The sequence below is a fragment of the Babylonia areolata genome, chromosome 12 (assembly GCF_041734735.1).
Source record: "Babylonia areolata isolate BAREFJ2019XMU chromosome 12, ASM4173473v1, whole genome shotgun sequence".
Lineage (NCBI taxonomy): Eukaryota > Metazoa > Mollusca > Gastropoda > Neogastropoda > Buccinidae > Babylonia > Babylonia areolata.
Window position 1 is genome coordinate 41691513 of NC_134887.1, and position 16456 is coordinate 41707968.

The 16456-nt window shown below is 46.2% G+C and overlaps 1 protein-coding gene across 1 annotated transcript in view; it reads left to right on the forward strand.

Moving 5' to 3' along the window:
- Positions 1 to 8497, forward strand: part of LOC143288213 (somatomedin-B and thrombospondin type-1 domain-containing protein-like) — a 51368-nt gene extending 42871 nt beyond the window's left edge. Inside the window, exons 3-5 of the mRNA XM_076596547.1 lie at positions 3829 to 3952; positions 4408 to 4531; positions 8172 to 8497. Of these exons, the coding sequence (XP_076452662.1) occupies positions 3829 to 3952; positions 4408 to 4531; positions 8172 to 8327 (404 nt within the window). The 3' untranslated portion in view covers positions 8328 to 8497. The remainder of the gene's footprint in view (positions 1 to 3828; positions 3953 to 4407; positions 4532 to 8171) is intronic.
- Positions 8498 to 16456: the final 7959 nt, after the last annotated feature.

The following is a 16456-nucleotide window of genomic DNA, read 5'->3' on the forward strand; positions in this document are numbered from 1 at the left end:
GAGGAGGAGGAGGAGTAGAAGACGATAAAGAAGAGGAGGAGAAGAAGAGGAGGAGGAGAAGGAGAAGAGGAGGAGAAGGAGAAGAAGACGACAAAGAGGAGGAGAAGAAGAGAAGGGGAAGAAGAAGAGGAGGAGGAGAAGAAGAAGGGGGAGGAGGAGGAGAAGAAGACGACAAAGAAGAGGAGGAGAAGAAGAGGAGTAGGAGAAGAAGAAGAGGATGAGGAGGAGAAGGAGGAGGAGAAAGGTTGGAGAAGGAGGAGAAGGAGGAGGAGTAGAAGAAGAGAAGGAGAAGAGGAGAAAAAGAAGAAGAAGAATAGGAAGAGAGTAGGAGGAGGAGGAGAAGAAAAAGAAGAAGAAAAAAAGATGACGATGGAGAGGAGAAGGAGGGTGGGGGGTGGGGTTCCTGGAAGGAAAGACAGGCATGCAGGCAGAAAAGAGGGCATGATTGATTGAAGAGAAAACGACGAAGAAGACTGAAGAAGGATGATTTCTCCCCCCCCCCCTTACCCTCCTCCTCCTCCCTCTTCCTTCAACTCCTGTCGACCATTTCACTTTGATACCCCTCACTCCCCCCCCTCCACCTCCACCCCCCTGTCACCCCCTCCATGCGTCCTGCGTTGGACGATGAGAAGAGAGTGAAGAAGAAGAAGAAAAAGGGAGGGAGGGAGGAAGGAAGGAAGGAAGGAAGGAAGGAAGGAAGAAGAAGAAGAAGAAGAAGAAGGAAGGAGAGAGAGACAGAGAGCGGGAGGGTGGACTGAGGCGGTGTGAGAGGGGAGGGGTGAGGGGAGGGGGGAAGGAGGTGGAGGGGTGGGAAGGGGCTTGGGGTGGGGTTGGGTGAGGAGGGGGGAGGAGGGGGGAATGGATTGCACCAGACACTCCGGCACGACTTCTGCCTCTTCATCTTTCGTGATGGAGGAGAGAAAAATGGTAGCTGTATCCGCTCTTTCTGTTTTCATCACTTTCGTTTTTTGTTGTTTGAGAGAGAGAGCGAGGAAGAGAGAGAAGGAGGGAGGGACAGGGACAGAGAGACAGGGCAGAAAGAGGGACAGAGAGACAGGGCAGAAAGAGGGACAGAGAGGCAGGGCAGAAAGAGGGACAGAGAGACAGGGCAGAAAGAGGGACAGAGAGACAGAGAGGCAGGGCAGAAAGAGGGACAGAGAGACAGGGCAGAAAGAGGGACAGAGAGACAGAGAGGCAGGGCAGAAAGAGGGACAGAGAGACAGGGCAGAGAGAGGGACAGAGAGAAAGGACAGAAAGGCAGGGCAGAAAGAGGGACAGAGAGACAGGGCAGAGAGAGGGACAGAGAGACAGGGCAGAGAGAGGGACAGAGAGACAGGGCAGAGAGAGGGACAGAGAGAAAGGACAGAAAGGCAGGGCAGAAAGAGGGACAGAGAGACAGGGCAGAGAGAGGGACAGAGAGACAGGGCAGAGAGAGGGACAGAGAGGCAGGGCAGAAAGAGGGACAGAGAGAAAGGGCAGAGAGAGGGACAGAGAGGCAGGGCAGAGAGAGGGACAGAGAGACAGGGCAGAAAGAGGGACAGAGAGAAAGGGCAGAAAGAGGGACAGAGAGACAGGGCAGAGAGAGGGACAGAGAGAAAGGACAGAAAGGCAGGGCAGAGAGAGGGACAGAGAGACAGGGCAGAGAGAGGGACAGAGAGGCAGGGCAGAAAGAGGGACAGAGAGACAGGGCAGAGAGAGGGACAGAGAGAAAGGGCAGAGAGAGGGACAGAGAGACAGGGCAGAAAGAGGGACAGAGAGACAGGGCAGAGAGAAAGGAAGTTTCTGTTTTAGGGGGCAATGCTCTTTGTTTGAACTTTGTTCTGAACACAGAGAGAGAGAGAGATAGAGGGAGAGAGAGGGAGAGCAAAGTCGCAAGTTTTCAGGGTAAAATCCTGGTTATACATATGATTTATAAGGTCATGGTGATAGTGATGCCAATGCTACGGAAAAGACTTATAACGTCATGGTCATAGTGATGTCATTGCTGCAGAAATTACTCATAATGTCATGGTCATAGTGATGTCATTACTGCAGAAATTACTTATAACGTCATGGTCATAGTGATGTCATTGCTGCAGAAATTACTTATAACGTCATGGTCATAGTGATGTCATTGCTGCAGAAATTACTTATAACGTCATGGTCATAGTGATGTCATTGCTGCAGAAATTACTTATAACGTCATGGTCATAGTGATGTCATTGCTGCAGAAATTACTTATAAAGTCATGGTCATAGTGATGTCGTTGCTACAGAAATCACGTCATCGTCATAGTGATGTCATTTCTACAGAAGTGACTTATGACGTCATGGTCATTGTGATGTAATTGCTGCAGAAATGACTCAGAGCTTCACTGTTAGAATAGCATCAACATTTACATTTTCTGCTTATAACGTCATGGTCAGAATGATCCAATAGTTACTGAGATGGCGTATAACGTGATGGTCTGAGTCAGGTCATGATGAGAATGACGTCAGTGTTACAGAGATGGTTTATTATCGTCACGGTTAGAATGACGTCAGTGTTACAGAGAAGGCTTATTAGCGTCACGGCCAGAATGACGTCAGTGTTACAGAGATGGCTTATTAACGTATCGGCCATCTTATTGTCCTGTTCATCGATATCTGTGTTGTATTGTGACATGTTCCAAATAAAATACTGTTTAAACCAACGTATCGGCCAGAATGATGTCATTGCTACAGAGACGGCGTATAACGTCATGGTCAGGATGATGTCAGTGTTACACTTACATAAATTATTTATAAGGTCACGGTTAGAGTGATGTCACGTGTATGACTTGTGGCGCCGTACATTGTTTGCCACAGAGATGGTGAGTTTTTTTGTGTTTTTTGTTGTTTTTGTTTTCTTTTTAAAAAATTTTTTTTAGCGTCATTGTCGAAACGGGTTTAATGATTTTCGAGGTGATCAGAATGATTTTATAGCTACAGAGACGGCTTACAACGTAATGGTGAGAAAACTCCTTGGTCAGAGCGATTTAATGGTTACGGAGATGGGTTACGACGTCATGAGCAGGTCAGTCGGTACAAAGGTAAAGTTTACAGAGATGGTTGATAGGGTCAGGGTCAGGGTCAGGGTCAGGGTCAGAACGACACGGTCAAGATGTGTCCCTCTACACCGTCAGTGGTTGTCTCTTCTCCCGCTGTGGCCGTGAGATGGGTGGTGGGGTGGTGGTGGTGGTGGTGGATGGCCAGAAGGATGTAAGGGGGTGGGTGGGTGGGGGGTCTTGGTGTGGTGGACGGGAGATTAACATGACGGCCAGAGCGTTAACGTAACGGTTAATGGGGTGAACGTGGTGGTGAGAGGGTGGCTGTCAATGGATTAACGTAACTGTTAAAGGATTAACGTAACTGTTAAAGGATCAACGTAACTGCTAAAGGATTAACGTAACTGCTAAAGGATTAACGTGGTGTTCACAGAGGATGGACGTGAATGTCAGTGGATTATTAACCTAACGGTAGATGAATAACGTAACGCTTAAAGGATTAGCGTTATGGTAAAAGGATTAACGTGACGGTCAGAGGATTAGCGTTGTGATCAGAAGATTAACGTGACGGTCAGAGGATTAACGTGACGGTCAGAGGATTAACGTGACGGTCAGAGGATTAACGTGACGGTCAGAGGATTAACATGACGGTCATGGGATTAACGTGACGGTCATAGGATTAACGTGACGGTCAGAGGATTAACGTGACGGTCAGAGGATTAACGTGACGGTCAGAGGATTAGCAGAGGATTAACGTGACGGTCATAGGATTAACGTGACGGTCAGAGGATTAACGTGACGGTCAGAGGGTGACGTGTTGACAGAGAGGGCCCACGTGCTGCCCCTGGAGTTCGGAGTGTACCGCGGCATGAAGAAGTACGACCCCTGGAAAGGCATCCTGAAGAACCTGTACGAACGCTACTTCAACGAGATCTTCACCAGGGCCACGTGAGTACTTTGTGGGTGGGTGGTTGGGAGGGGTGTGTGTGTGTGTGTGTGGGGGGGTTGTAGTGTGTTGGGGGTGGATGTGTGTGTGATGGGGGGAGGGGGTGAGGGGGGGAGGTGTGTGTGTGTGTGTGTGTGTGTGTGTGTGTGTGTGTGTGTGTGTAGTGGTAGTCTTCAGTTTTATGCTTTTCCGCTCTAAGCATTTTTTAGACGGAAGTATGTGTGTGTGTGTGTGTGTGTGCGTGTGTGCGTGTGTGTGTGTTTATATATGTATATATATATGTGTTCATCTCTCTCTCTCTCTCTCTCTCTATATATATATATATATATATATATATATATATATGTATATGTATATATATTTGATGTGTGTATGTGTGTGTGTGTGTGTGCTTGCTTGCTTGCTTGTGTCTGTGTTTGTGTCTGTGTGTGCGCGCGCGCACGCGCCTGTGGTTCAGGTACTGCGGTCACTTCAAGGTGCAGGGCACGAGCCCCCACTGCCAGAGCTCTGAGTGGGCCCGGGCCCTGAAGGAGAACAGCACTGTGTGTGTGGAGTGCCAGCCTGTGGCCATGAACAGACAGGTGGGTACTGTGTGGTAGTCACTCCTGTCCCCGCTGTGACCGTCAGATATACTGTGGCATTCAAGAGATCATCGTATCTGCAGGTAAAAGGTGTACCTACAGGTTAATTCCACACGAGGAGTTTAACTTGGCACACGGGCCTTGCCTCATGTAGATTTACCAGCATGTACGTGCTTTTCCTCGTGTAGATTTACCAGTAAATACACCTTTACCCGCAGGTACGACGGTCTCCTTAATGTCCACCCCGGAACAGCTGATTAGGCAACTGCTGTCCCGACTTATCTGGGCTAGAACCTGGGTTCAGTGCTGGGTTTGGTATGATAGTCAGTCCTGCCCCCACTCTGACAATCAGAACAGCACGGGAGGTAACTGCTGTCCCGATTCCCTGAGCTAAACTCTGGATTTTCTATGACAGTCAGTGTCCGACTATCACCGTTAGGGCAGCAGAGGAGGCAACTGCTGTCCCGACTTTGTGGGCTAGAACTTGGGTATAGTATGATAGTCAGTGTCCGACTGTGACCGTTAGAGCAACAGAGGAGGCAACTGCTGTTCTGAGTATCTGGGATAGAATTCTGGTATTGTACAGTAGTCAGTCGTGAATATTTGAATGTGATAGCCTTTCACAAAAGACAAAACTATGAATGAATTCACGTTGCAGTGGAGAAACCATTGATCATACAGCTCTCACTTCCTATCGGCCCATCTGTAAACTTGATGTCAATTTCTGATATCAGCCGAGCGATGAGAAAACCTTGTGTGTGTACTGTAAAGTATGGATCACGTTTGCTCTCAAAGACGCTTCCGCGTCGTTATACTGACAGTCAAGGCGCTCCATAGTGCACGATCCTCAGCCAGCTTGCTGGTGTCACCCCATCGTCTGTCGACACATTTGAGCTCTCTCCGCTGTTTGCTGGTGTCACCCCATCGTCTGTCGACACATTTGAGCTCTCTCCACTGTTTGCTGGTGTCACCCCATCGTCTGTCGACACATTTGAGCTCTCTCCGCTGTTTGCTGGTGTCACCCCATCGTCTGTCGACACATTTGAGCTCTCTCCACTGTTTGCTGGTGTCACCCCATCGTCTGTCGACACATTTGAGCTCTCTCCGCTGTTTGCTGGTGTCCCCCATCAACTGTCGACATATCTGAGCTCTCTCTCCGCTGTTTGCTGGTGTCACCCCATCGTCTGTTGACACATTCGGGCTCTCTCTACTGTTTGCTGGTGTCACCCCATCGTCTGTTGACACATTCGGGCTCTCTCTACTGTTTGCTGGTGTCACCCCATCGTCTGTCGACACATTTGAGCTCTCTCCGCTGTTTGCTGGTGTCACCCCATAGTCTGTCGACACATTTGAGCTCTTTCCGCTGTTTGCTGGTGTCACCCCATCATCTATCGACATGTCTGATCTGTCTCTCCGCTGTTTGCCGCCAGTTCATTTTAGGTTGTCCCTTCTTTCTCTAGCCTGCAGGGTGTCAAATTCACGGCGGCTTGACAAGCAAGTTTTCTTTTTGGGGAGCCTCGGTATACTGTCCCGCTGAGGCAGTGGAGGCGTCGTTTGTGGATGGTGGTTGACACGGGAGATTTCGGTGTGTCTGACCCCTTTGATTTCACCCTGCATCTTGTCATGTTTAACCCAACACACTGCACACCCCCACCCTTCCTCTCCCGCCGTGTTTGTGTTTTTTTTATATTATAATCATAACATTAAAAAAAATCATGTGAAAAATTAATGCTTTATCTGTACTGCATTGTGTTGAATTATACTGTACTGTATTATTATTTTGTGTGTGTGGTCTCAACAGATATTTCTCTGTGTTAAATTCGGGCTGCTCTCCCCTGGGAGAGTGTGTCGCCACATTGCAGCGCCACCTCCCACCATCCCCTTTTTTCTTTTTTCCCTGTCCCCTAGTGTAGCTGCTTCACTACAGAGTGGAATCTTATTCAGAACTTTACTGGGGAGAAGCCGCCTGTTGACAGCGTGCAGTGTGCGTTCTTGAAGCGCAGTGCTGCACACGAGATGCGCGCATTTATTGTCTCGGCTGGAAAACCAGCACCCAGACCACTACTCAAGGTATTGGGGATGGGGGTGGGGTGGGGGTGAAAATCCTGGTCTGTGCGGGACTCGAACCTGTAGACCCTCGCTTCCAAGTCGGTTGTATTACCACGGGGCCACCGCTCCTCGCTGATGTCTCACAGTCACCAGGACGTGTGACGAGGCTTGGAACAGAGTGAGGGGGAAGGTGGCAGAATGGTTAAGACGCTCATCCGCCAGCACAGTGTCCGTGAGTGTCTGGGTTCCATTCCCCGCTCTCGCCCTGTCGCCCGGGTTTGACTGGAAAATCAAACTGAGCGTCTAGTCATTCAGGATGAGACGATAAACCGAGGTTCCGTGTGCAGCACGCATTTGGCGGACTGAAACAACGACAACCACAACAATACCCAGCGGCAACAAAAGGTTGTCTTCCGGCAAAATTCTGTTGAAGATGTCCGCTCTGATAGGTACACAGATATATATTATACATGCACTACAGGCCTGGCACTCAAGGCCTGACTAAACACGTTGGGTCAAGTTGCTGCTGGCCAGACATCTACCAAGCAGATGTGGTGTGGTGTAGCATGTATGGATTTGTCCGAACGCATTGATGCGTCCTTGAGAATCTGAAACTCAACAGAATCCCTTTCCTGCCTACCTTGTGAGAGGTGGCGCTGCGCTCAGTGGCCACACAAGTGTTTTTTGCAGGCTTGTGTTTTTTGTAACGTCTTGTGTGTGTGTGTTGGTGAGAGAGGGAGAAAGAGAGAGAGAGAGAGAGAGAGAGAGAGAGTGTGTGTGTGTGTGTGTGTGTGTGTTTAACGAGCCTGTGGTTGCACAAATTAATTTCCACGTGGATCCACAAAGTATTTTTGATTGATTGAACTCTTTCATGGAGGGCTTGCAACGATGTCTGGTTCACGAGCCTGTGTATTGCACAAAATGAGTTCCCATATGGATTGATGAGTTATTTTGGACTGCATGGTTGATTGCTTCCTTTCAGGTGGGCACGTGGTGTCTGGGAATTAGTTTCTATGTCGATTGATAAGGTATTTGTGATTAATTGGTCCATTGATTGATTCCAGGTGAGCATGCAGAGTTTGGGTCACCAGTCTGTGATTGCAGAAAATAAGTTTCCACCTGGATTGATATGGTGTTTTTGGATTTATTAATAAATTGATTTATTCCAGGTGGGCATGCGTTGTTTCGGTCTGTGATTGCTGAAGTGATTGATTGATTGATTTCCTCCAGGTGGGCATGCGGTGTCTGGGTCGCTAGTCAAGGTTTTCCACGTGGATTAATAAAGTGTTTTTGATTGATTGATTGATTGATTGATTTTCTTCCAGGTGCAGTGTCTTGGAATTAGTTTCCATGTCGATTAAAAAGGTATTTGTGATTCATTTATTTATTGATTTCTTGTAGATTGGCAAGCGGTGTCAAGGTCACGAGTAGCTTGCGATTACAGAAACTGATTTCCACGTGCATTGAGTGAGTGAGTGATTGATCGCTACCTTCCACGTGGGTATACGGTGTCTGTGATTGGACAAATAACTTTCCACGTGGATTGATGAAGTGTTATTGATTGATCGATAGACTGATTGCTGCCTTCCAGGTGGGCATGCGGTGTCTGGGTCACGGCGTGTTCCTACACACCACCAGCTGGAAGGCGGTGGATGTGCACCGCTGTCACGGGGAGTGGACCCTCGTCAAGGCTCACCAGCCCTGCACGTGCGAGCCGGAGATCCAGCCCAGCTTCATCTTCATCTGAGGCGTTCGGACCACCGCTACTGACCACTGACCACCCCGACCACTGGCATGGGGTGGGGGAGGAGGCGAGAGACTGGACAGTGTGTGTGCCTGGTGGTGTGTGTGGAAGGGAAAGCTGCATTGTACCCCCGTCAGAAGTTTGGAGACAGGGACTTCTTTGCCTTTTGCCATTAGTTTGGCTGTGGTAGAGGGTGGGTGGGGAGGGAGGTGGGTTTAGGCGGAGGAGACCTGTGTTTGGGGGGGAGGGGTGGGCGTGGGGGGGGGGGGGGTCGTGAATGACGGGAGGGAAGGTGGAGGAGGATTCATCAGATTTTTTTTTTTTTTTTTAGGCGGAAGGACTTTAGCCGTTGTTGGTTGGCAGTGGTAGAGGTGGGTGGGGGGGAGGGTGGGTGGAGGTTGTGGGTGGGAAAGGGTCGGATGGGGGGGGGGTGTGTGTTGGAGGGGGGAGGGGGGTTGTATTAAAATGACTGGCGGATCTGGCTTGGCAGTTGTGAGACTTTTTTTTGGATGTTGATATATGTGTGTGTGTGTGAGGGAGGCGTGGGGGGTGGGGTGGGGGTTCGATGAGGTGGGGATCCTGAACCACGGCCGTCCTGTGAGACAGTTGGGGACTGATTGAAGTTTTTGTTGATGTTGGTTTGTCTGTGTGTGTCTGTGTGTTGTGTGTTGTTGTTGTTTTTTTTCCTTACCGCTTGCATTGTGGTCGGTAGCTGGCATTGCTCTGTATTAACCAGCACGGGGTGTTTGATGGATTCGGTAAAGATGCGTTAAAATGAAGAAAGTGGATAATAGCAATTATGCATAATAAAAGTGAATTAGTGTTGTGAGTGATAATCTCTCTCTGTCTTTTTTTTTGTCATAGTGGATTTCTCGACAGTTGTGCCAGGATGAAGCATAACGCTACAGTGCAGAACACTCCTTTTTTTGTTTGTTTGTTTTTGTTAGTTCAGGCTGGTTTACCAGTTGAATTTGATTTCACTGTAGAATTCACTTCTGGAACGACTCTCGTTGTCATTGGTTATTTCACGTGCAGAAAACTGAGAAGACACGGTACCTCATTGTCGTCATACTTGAGATGCATTTTCCCAGGCCAGAACGTGGTTTACTGTTTAGAAACAGCATTGTAAGGATTTTTTTTTTTTTTTTAAAGAAGAAAAGAAAATGACAGAACGGTGATATCAGACTCATTTAGTGGTGTGGGGCGATACGTTAGCTTGACGATTAAATGACATGGGATACATGTGAAAGATGGTTGTATCTCCCTCACTTTGTCATGGAATTGTCTGCTTTCTTCTTCTTCTTCTGCGTTCGTGGGCTGCAACTCCCACGTTCACTCGTATGCACACGAGTGGGATTTTACGTGCATGACCGTTTTTACCCCGCCATGTAGGCAGCCATACTCCGCTTTCGGGGGTGTCTGGTTTCTAACGATGATCAAAAGATGCTGAGCGGAGGGAGCTTCAGTTCTGACGAATAAATGAAGGAGGCATAGAATATTCACGTTACACACGTATCTTGGCTTTCCTTCAGTCAGCGTTGGTTTCCTTGTCAACGATGTTAAACCCCTTGACTGCCATAAACGTATTACATACGTGCATAGTAACGCCACTGATGATGTCATCAGAAAAAGGGAAATAGCTCTGGAAAGCTGAAAATTCACACAGTTTGTCCAGAGTGGTATATCTTAGGACCATTTTCTCAGTTTTAGGCTTATTGTTTTGGATAATGTTTTATGACCTGAAACACCACTTTCTACTGTTTTCCCCCTGGCACTGAAGGGGTTTAAAAGCGTGCACATACAGTGTGTGGTGTTTTGAGGTGTGTAGCCAGTGTGGCGCACACACACACACACACACACACACACACACACACACACACACACACCATGTGTAGTGTTTTGAGGCGTGTGGCCAACTTGATGCCAGAACCAGCCAACGAGGAGTATGTGTCTGAGACGTAAGTTCGTTTGTAACATTGCATGGTGTCATTGTCACCTGGCTTCAAAACAAAACAAAAAACTTCACTACCATGATCATCTGTTTGAAAGTACGCAAAATTATTATTTTTAGAACTGCTCTGCGTTTTTATGTTTACATTACATCATGAAGACATGCTGGCACTAGCCATTAGCTGCTGGGGGGAGGGGGGCGGTAGGTGAGAGTGCTGGCGGCCATGGGAGGGTTGCAATTTCCTTTCTGAAAGCAGGCTGTTGGAATAGAAAAGTGCAAAAAGTGACGAGAAGACAAGGCAGGGGGGGATGAATCACACAGAGCACATAGATGTTGACAACGGAAGGCGGTGTTTGCCATCAAAGAAACAGCACACGCCAGAGCAAGACACAGAGAGAGAGAGAGGAAGAGAGTGGGGCTATTATGGCTTTAAACAACAGGGAATTGTGTACGTCGGTAATGCACAGGGTGTAGTTTTTGTCTGCTTTGATGTTCTTCTTATACACACATTGGCGCACGCACACACACACACACACGCACACACACACACACACAGAGTAAAAAAAAAAGAAAAAAAAAAAAAAGGAACCTTCAGCAATATCCCATTTCTCTCAACCGCTGCCCCTTTCCCCATATGATCACAGGACAGTTAGTTCTAACTGATGACCTCTCACGTTCAGTGGGGGAAGGGGGGGGGGAGCAGGGAGGAGGTGGGAGTGCCTGAGTGGGGATGGGGAGTGGGGGTGAGGTTGGGGGTGGGTGAATCAGGGGTGAGGGAGGGCGTGCTCCACAAATTTGGGATCCTTAACCCAGTTGCCATCAACCGTCTGTTTTGAGAGGCATTCGGTTAGTTAATTTTTTTTCTTTCTGTGAGCTCTTTTTTTTTTGGTTGTTGTTGACTGCTGCATGTAAATTGTTTCACTGTTTAGTTAATTGCTTCAGTTTCATTTGCAGGTGTGTGTGTGTGTGTGTGTGTGTGTGTGTGTTTTTTAAACTTTATTTTGTATAACTTGTTTTTTCGTTCCCGAGCTTGTTTGTTGTTGTTACATCCCTTGCTTGTGTATTTTCTATCTAAACAGATTTGTTCGTGTGGTGTTTTCTTTCTTTCTTTCTTTGGTCTGGCCTAGTAGCTTGAAGTTTGTTGACTAGCCAAGCCAGGCCTGTGTGCTTCCATCTGTCTGCCCCCCCCCCCCCCCCCTTCTGTTTGCTTCTGGTGTGCGTTCTGTCTCCAGCTTTGGTGGTTCTAGTGTGGGCAGCGTGTAGGCGGGATAGGACAAGTATGATGAAGAACTCAATAGTTCTGCTTGATGTGGTGTGTGTGTGTGTGTGTGTGTGTGTGTGTGTGTGTGCAGAGTGAGACAAGAGAGTCATTCTGGCCTTTGTACAGATGCATAATAATTATAAAGCTAGTTACTAGGTAGCCCTTGTAGTGGTTAGTATACTAAAGTGAACATCGTGTACGTGCATGAATAAAAGACATTGTACCTCATTCACGGTGGTGTTATCTGCAGTCCGCTACCTGCGTGCACACCTTTGTTTTCTCCACTGTACCTCTGCGTGTGTTTTTTTCTTTTTGTTCAATATCTTTTCACCATTTAGTTATATTAACCCCACCTCCCACCCACCCCAAACAAAAAAAAACACACACAAAAAAACTCCCCCCCCCAAACAAAAAAGCAGCACATTTGTGTGTACCTCAGTGCACGTGCACATCGTAGGGTTTGGGACCGACGGAATGGGATCAGTGACTGAAGACAGGGAAAGCAACAATAAGACAGACAGTGTGTTTGTGTGTGCGTGCGCGCGCAAGCGTGCGTGTGTGTGTGTGTGCGTGCGTGAGTGAGTGAGTGAGGTGATACAGACCGACAGACAGTCAGACATTCGTTACCTTTTTACGTTTCATGACACGTGTTAGTAAGTCCTGCCAGTAGCACGTGCCCTTACCCTGTGAAATGACGGCACGGAATGAGACAGAGCGGACACAACAAACAAGCGATACTTTCCTGAACGAGCAAGCCACCAACACACGCAGCAGATAGTGCACTCAGTCACAGCCCCTCCTTCACTGGCTCACAGTGCCCGTACTGGCCAGTCAAAACACAGGAAAGGCTGGGGGGAAAGGATCATTTGTGTGCTGCGGTTCCTTGCACAGCTTTTGACCCTCGACTTCCACCTCACCTCTCTCTCTTCTCTGGCGAAAACCAAAGGATTGCAAAGCTTGTCTGTTTTAGTTCAAAAACTGTCTGGAACCCCCGCCCCAGCCTGCTTCAATACATGATAAACCATCTGCTTGCTGTATGGACTGTATATGTGTTGTTATTTTTTAAAAAATTTCACTGTGTGTTCTGCTTGTAATCAGTTATCATCAAGTGGGTAGTTTGGGAAGGTTGGAGAGAGACAGACAGAGGCCACGTTCAATCACAGTAGTGAGATATATTTAGTCTTCTAATTATGGTAACGTTATTATCACCACATTTTGGCCAGTATTACAGCTTGCTTTTTCTTCTTCGTTTAATATTTTTGTTGTTGATATTACTCTTCTTTGGCATTTTGACATAAAAACTAATACGACACCTGGGTATCCCACTTGGAAGCTGATTATGATTTTAACACTTTTCTGTTACGTTGTATTTTCATCAATTAGCCTACAATATCGTGTCATGTGTCAAACGTATTGCAAAGCAAGCAAACAAACAAACAAACAAAAAAGCTTGCGTATAAGTATCTGCTGTTGTGACATACTATTGTGCCCCTTGTAACACCTACCTACTACGCAAAACAGAAATGTCAACTGTATACAATATTCTGTCATTGCTTTATTGTGTATGAATTGTCGGTCCAAAGAATTATTGTTGCGCACCTGTGTGTGTTTGTTGGCTTCACTATAAATAGTGAGAATCAAGCTTTATTCTCGGCAGGTTAGCCTGTTGGTCTTTGAATGCACCCAGCGCCGCTAGTAGCTCGTTCTTTTTTGTACATTTTTTTGTGTGTTGTATTTTTTTCTCAATAAAATTGTAGTGTATCTGTGGTAAAACAAAAGTCTGTTGGTGTCATTTTTGTTCGTCTGCTTCAGTTCTGTCTATACATTGTTACTGTGTAGTGATGCCTTCACTGTCTGTCTTCACCCCCAGTGGTACACATTTCACATTTCATTTCTTCACACACCAGAATGCTGCCCTGTTCAAGCACGCACACACACACGCACGCGCGCTCGCGGACGCACACAATACTGTGTCACACACCACCACATCACACACACACACACACTCTCTCTCTCTCTCTGCCTTTTCAATTTGCTGTTACACACACACACACACACACACACACACACACACACACACACACACACACACGTACAACACACACACACACACACACCACACACACACACAAAGTGCAGGAACGTGAGCGTGCATACATGAAGCAGACGAAGGCTGAAGTCAGCGGTAACCTTTTCCTGTTCTTCGGAACTATGGAGATGAAGGAGTAGAGACAGGGGGTGCGGAGGGTGGGTGGGTGGTGGACATGTGGTTGAAACTGCTCTCTTTACTCTGCTTTCGGTTTCCTACAGTGTGGAATAAAGAAGTGTGTGTGTGTGTGTGTGTGTGTGTGTGTGTGTGTGTGTGCACGTGCGGACGTGTTGAGCAGATGTAATGTAACGCATATGGCCCAGTCTGCACATTGCGAAGCCTTCAGGACGATAACAACTGTTATAAAGCAGTAAGGATGGACGATAGTGTAACTGATTATTGGTATATATCATACACGACGATGATGATGATAGATATTCGAAGAAGCATTTCACAAATTATGTCCCGCTGTGATAAAAGGAACACACACACACGCACACGCACACACACACACATATATATACAAAAGCACGCATGCACACACACACACTTCCCACATTGTAGGATATTTCCAGGATAGGTCATACAACAGTGGAAAACAGACTGAAGAGACATTCTGCGCCACAGCTACCAAGAAATGTTCCTCAGTACCAGATGTGTATAGTGTCCTATCACACACACAAAGCACTGAAGAAAAAGTCGTACCACATAAAGCTTTGAAGAAATGTTCCATAACGCAAAGGTTAAAAAAACACACACACACACAAAACAAAAAAACAAACAAAAAAACAAAACAACCAAACACAAAGACATAACAAAGAATCCGAAGCTTTGGAGACAATCCACCACGCAAAGTTACGAAGAAATGTCAAGAACAGAAAGCTTTGAAGAAAAAACATCGCTGAAAGAGCCTCAAAGAAATTTCCCACCATGCAAACCTTTGAGGGCATCCCCACTGCAGAAAGTCCCGCTGGACAAATTTTCGAATAAATGAACACAAAAGTTCGAAATGTCCTACCATACAAAACTTCTAGGAAATGCCCCACTGCACAAAGCTTTGAAGAAACGTCCCTCTTCACAAAGCTTCAAAGAAATGTCCCACCACACAAAGCTTTGAAGAAACGTCCCTCTTCACAAAGCTTCAAAGAAATGTCCCACCACATAAAGCTTTCAAGAAACGTCCCTCTTCACAAAGCTTCAAAGAAATGTCCCACCACACAAAGCTTGGAAGAAACGTCCCTCTTCACAAAGCTTCAAAGAAATGTCCCACCACACAACGCTCTGAAGAAACGTCCCTCTTCACAAAGCTTCAAAGAAATGACCCACCACACAAAGCTTTGAAGAAACGTCCCTCTTCACAAAGCTTCAAAGAAATGACCCACCACACAAAGCTTTCAAGAAATGCCCCACTACACAAAGATCCAAGAAATATCTCTTCACACAAAGCTTTTTAAAATGTCCCATAACACAAAGCTTCTGAGAAATATCCCACCTCTGCAAAGCCTTTTTAAAATGTCCCACCAAACATAGCTTCCGATAAACGTCTCGCTACACAAAGCTTCGTAGAACTGTCCACTGACACAAAGCATTGAAGAACTGTCCCACTGTGCAAAGCTAGGAAAACACCCCCACAATACAAAGATAACAATAAATGTCACTATAAAGATTTGAAGACAATATCCAGAACACAGAGCCTTGAATAAAAAAACAACAACAACAAAAACCGCTGCACGAAAGCTTCAAATAACTGTCTCAGTATCCAGAGCTTCGAAGGAATTTCCAACTAATAATTATATTTAATTCCCACTATAAACGTCACACTGTACAAAGCTTCGAGAAACGTCCCACTACAAAATTTCAAGAAAAAATCATTCTAAACAAAGCTTTAAAGAAATCAGTGTCCCGCCAAACAAAGTTATGAAGCTTTGAAGAAATCCAAACTTTGAAACTGTCCACTACACAAAGCATCAAGAGAATATCCATAGTGCAAAGCTTCGAAAAATACCCATAATGAAGAAATGCCCACAAAGAAAAAAAAATCGAAGAAATACTCACAATGCAAAAATCCACAGTGCTAGTTTTTTTTGTTTTTGTTTTTGTTGTTTTTGTGTGTGCTTTTTTAAAATAACGAAATGACAACAAAGTACAATGCAAAACTTCGAAGAAGTGCCAGACCTCGGAATACTAGTTTTTGACAAGGAGGAGGGAGGTGTGTGTGTGTGTGTGTGTGTGTGTGTGTGTGTGTGTGTGTGTGTGTGTTTGTGGGGTGGGGGTGGGGGTGGGGGGTGCACTTCTCACGATCGACCAATAGTGCAAGGGAGAGAAAAGAAGTCTGTGAACAGACACTTTTTGAAATTGTAATGTGCAGAGTTTGTTCCCTTGGAACGAAAAGCTTGAATCTTGGCCGCTCCCACCTGAGGATTTTTTAATGACAAAAAAAAAAAAAAAAGAAAAAGAAAAAAGAAATCACCATCTGCCACGTCCAGTGCAGCCTTTTCCCTGCGTATAGCACATAACCAGAGAATAGTTAAGACGGTTGTCTGGAATTTCTGCTGCGATTTTTATTATTACTATGTTCAATGAAAAAATTTTTTTTTTTAAAAACTGAGAAGAAGCAAAAAATGTTTATCTGAATCACATGAATGTTAGTCATTGTGAGACCTGCTTCATTCAACAAGCTGACACATTCAAACCAAACAGCTTATACTACAGGCATCTTTCCGGGCTCTTTGTTAAACAGCCTATACTACAGGCATCTTTCCAGGCTCTTTGTTAAACAGCCTATACTACAGGCATCTTTCCAGGCTCTTTGTTAAACAGCCTATACTACA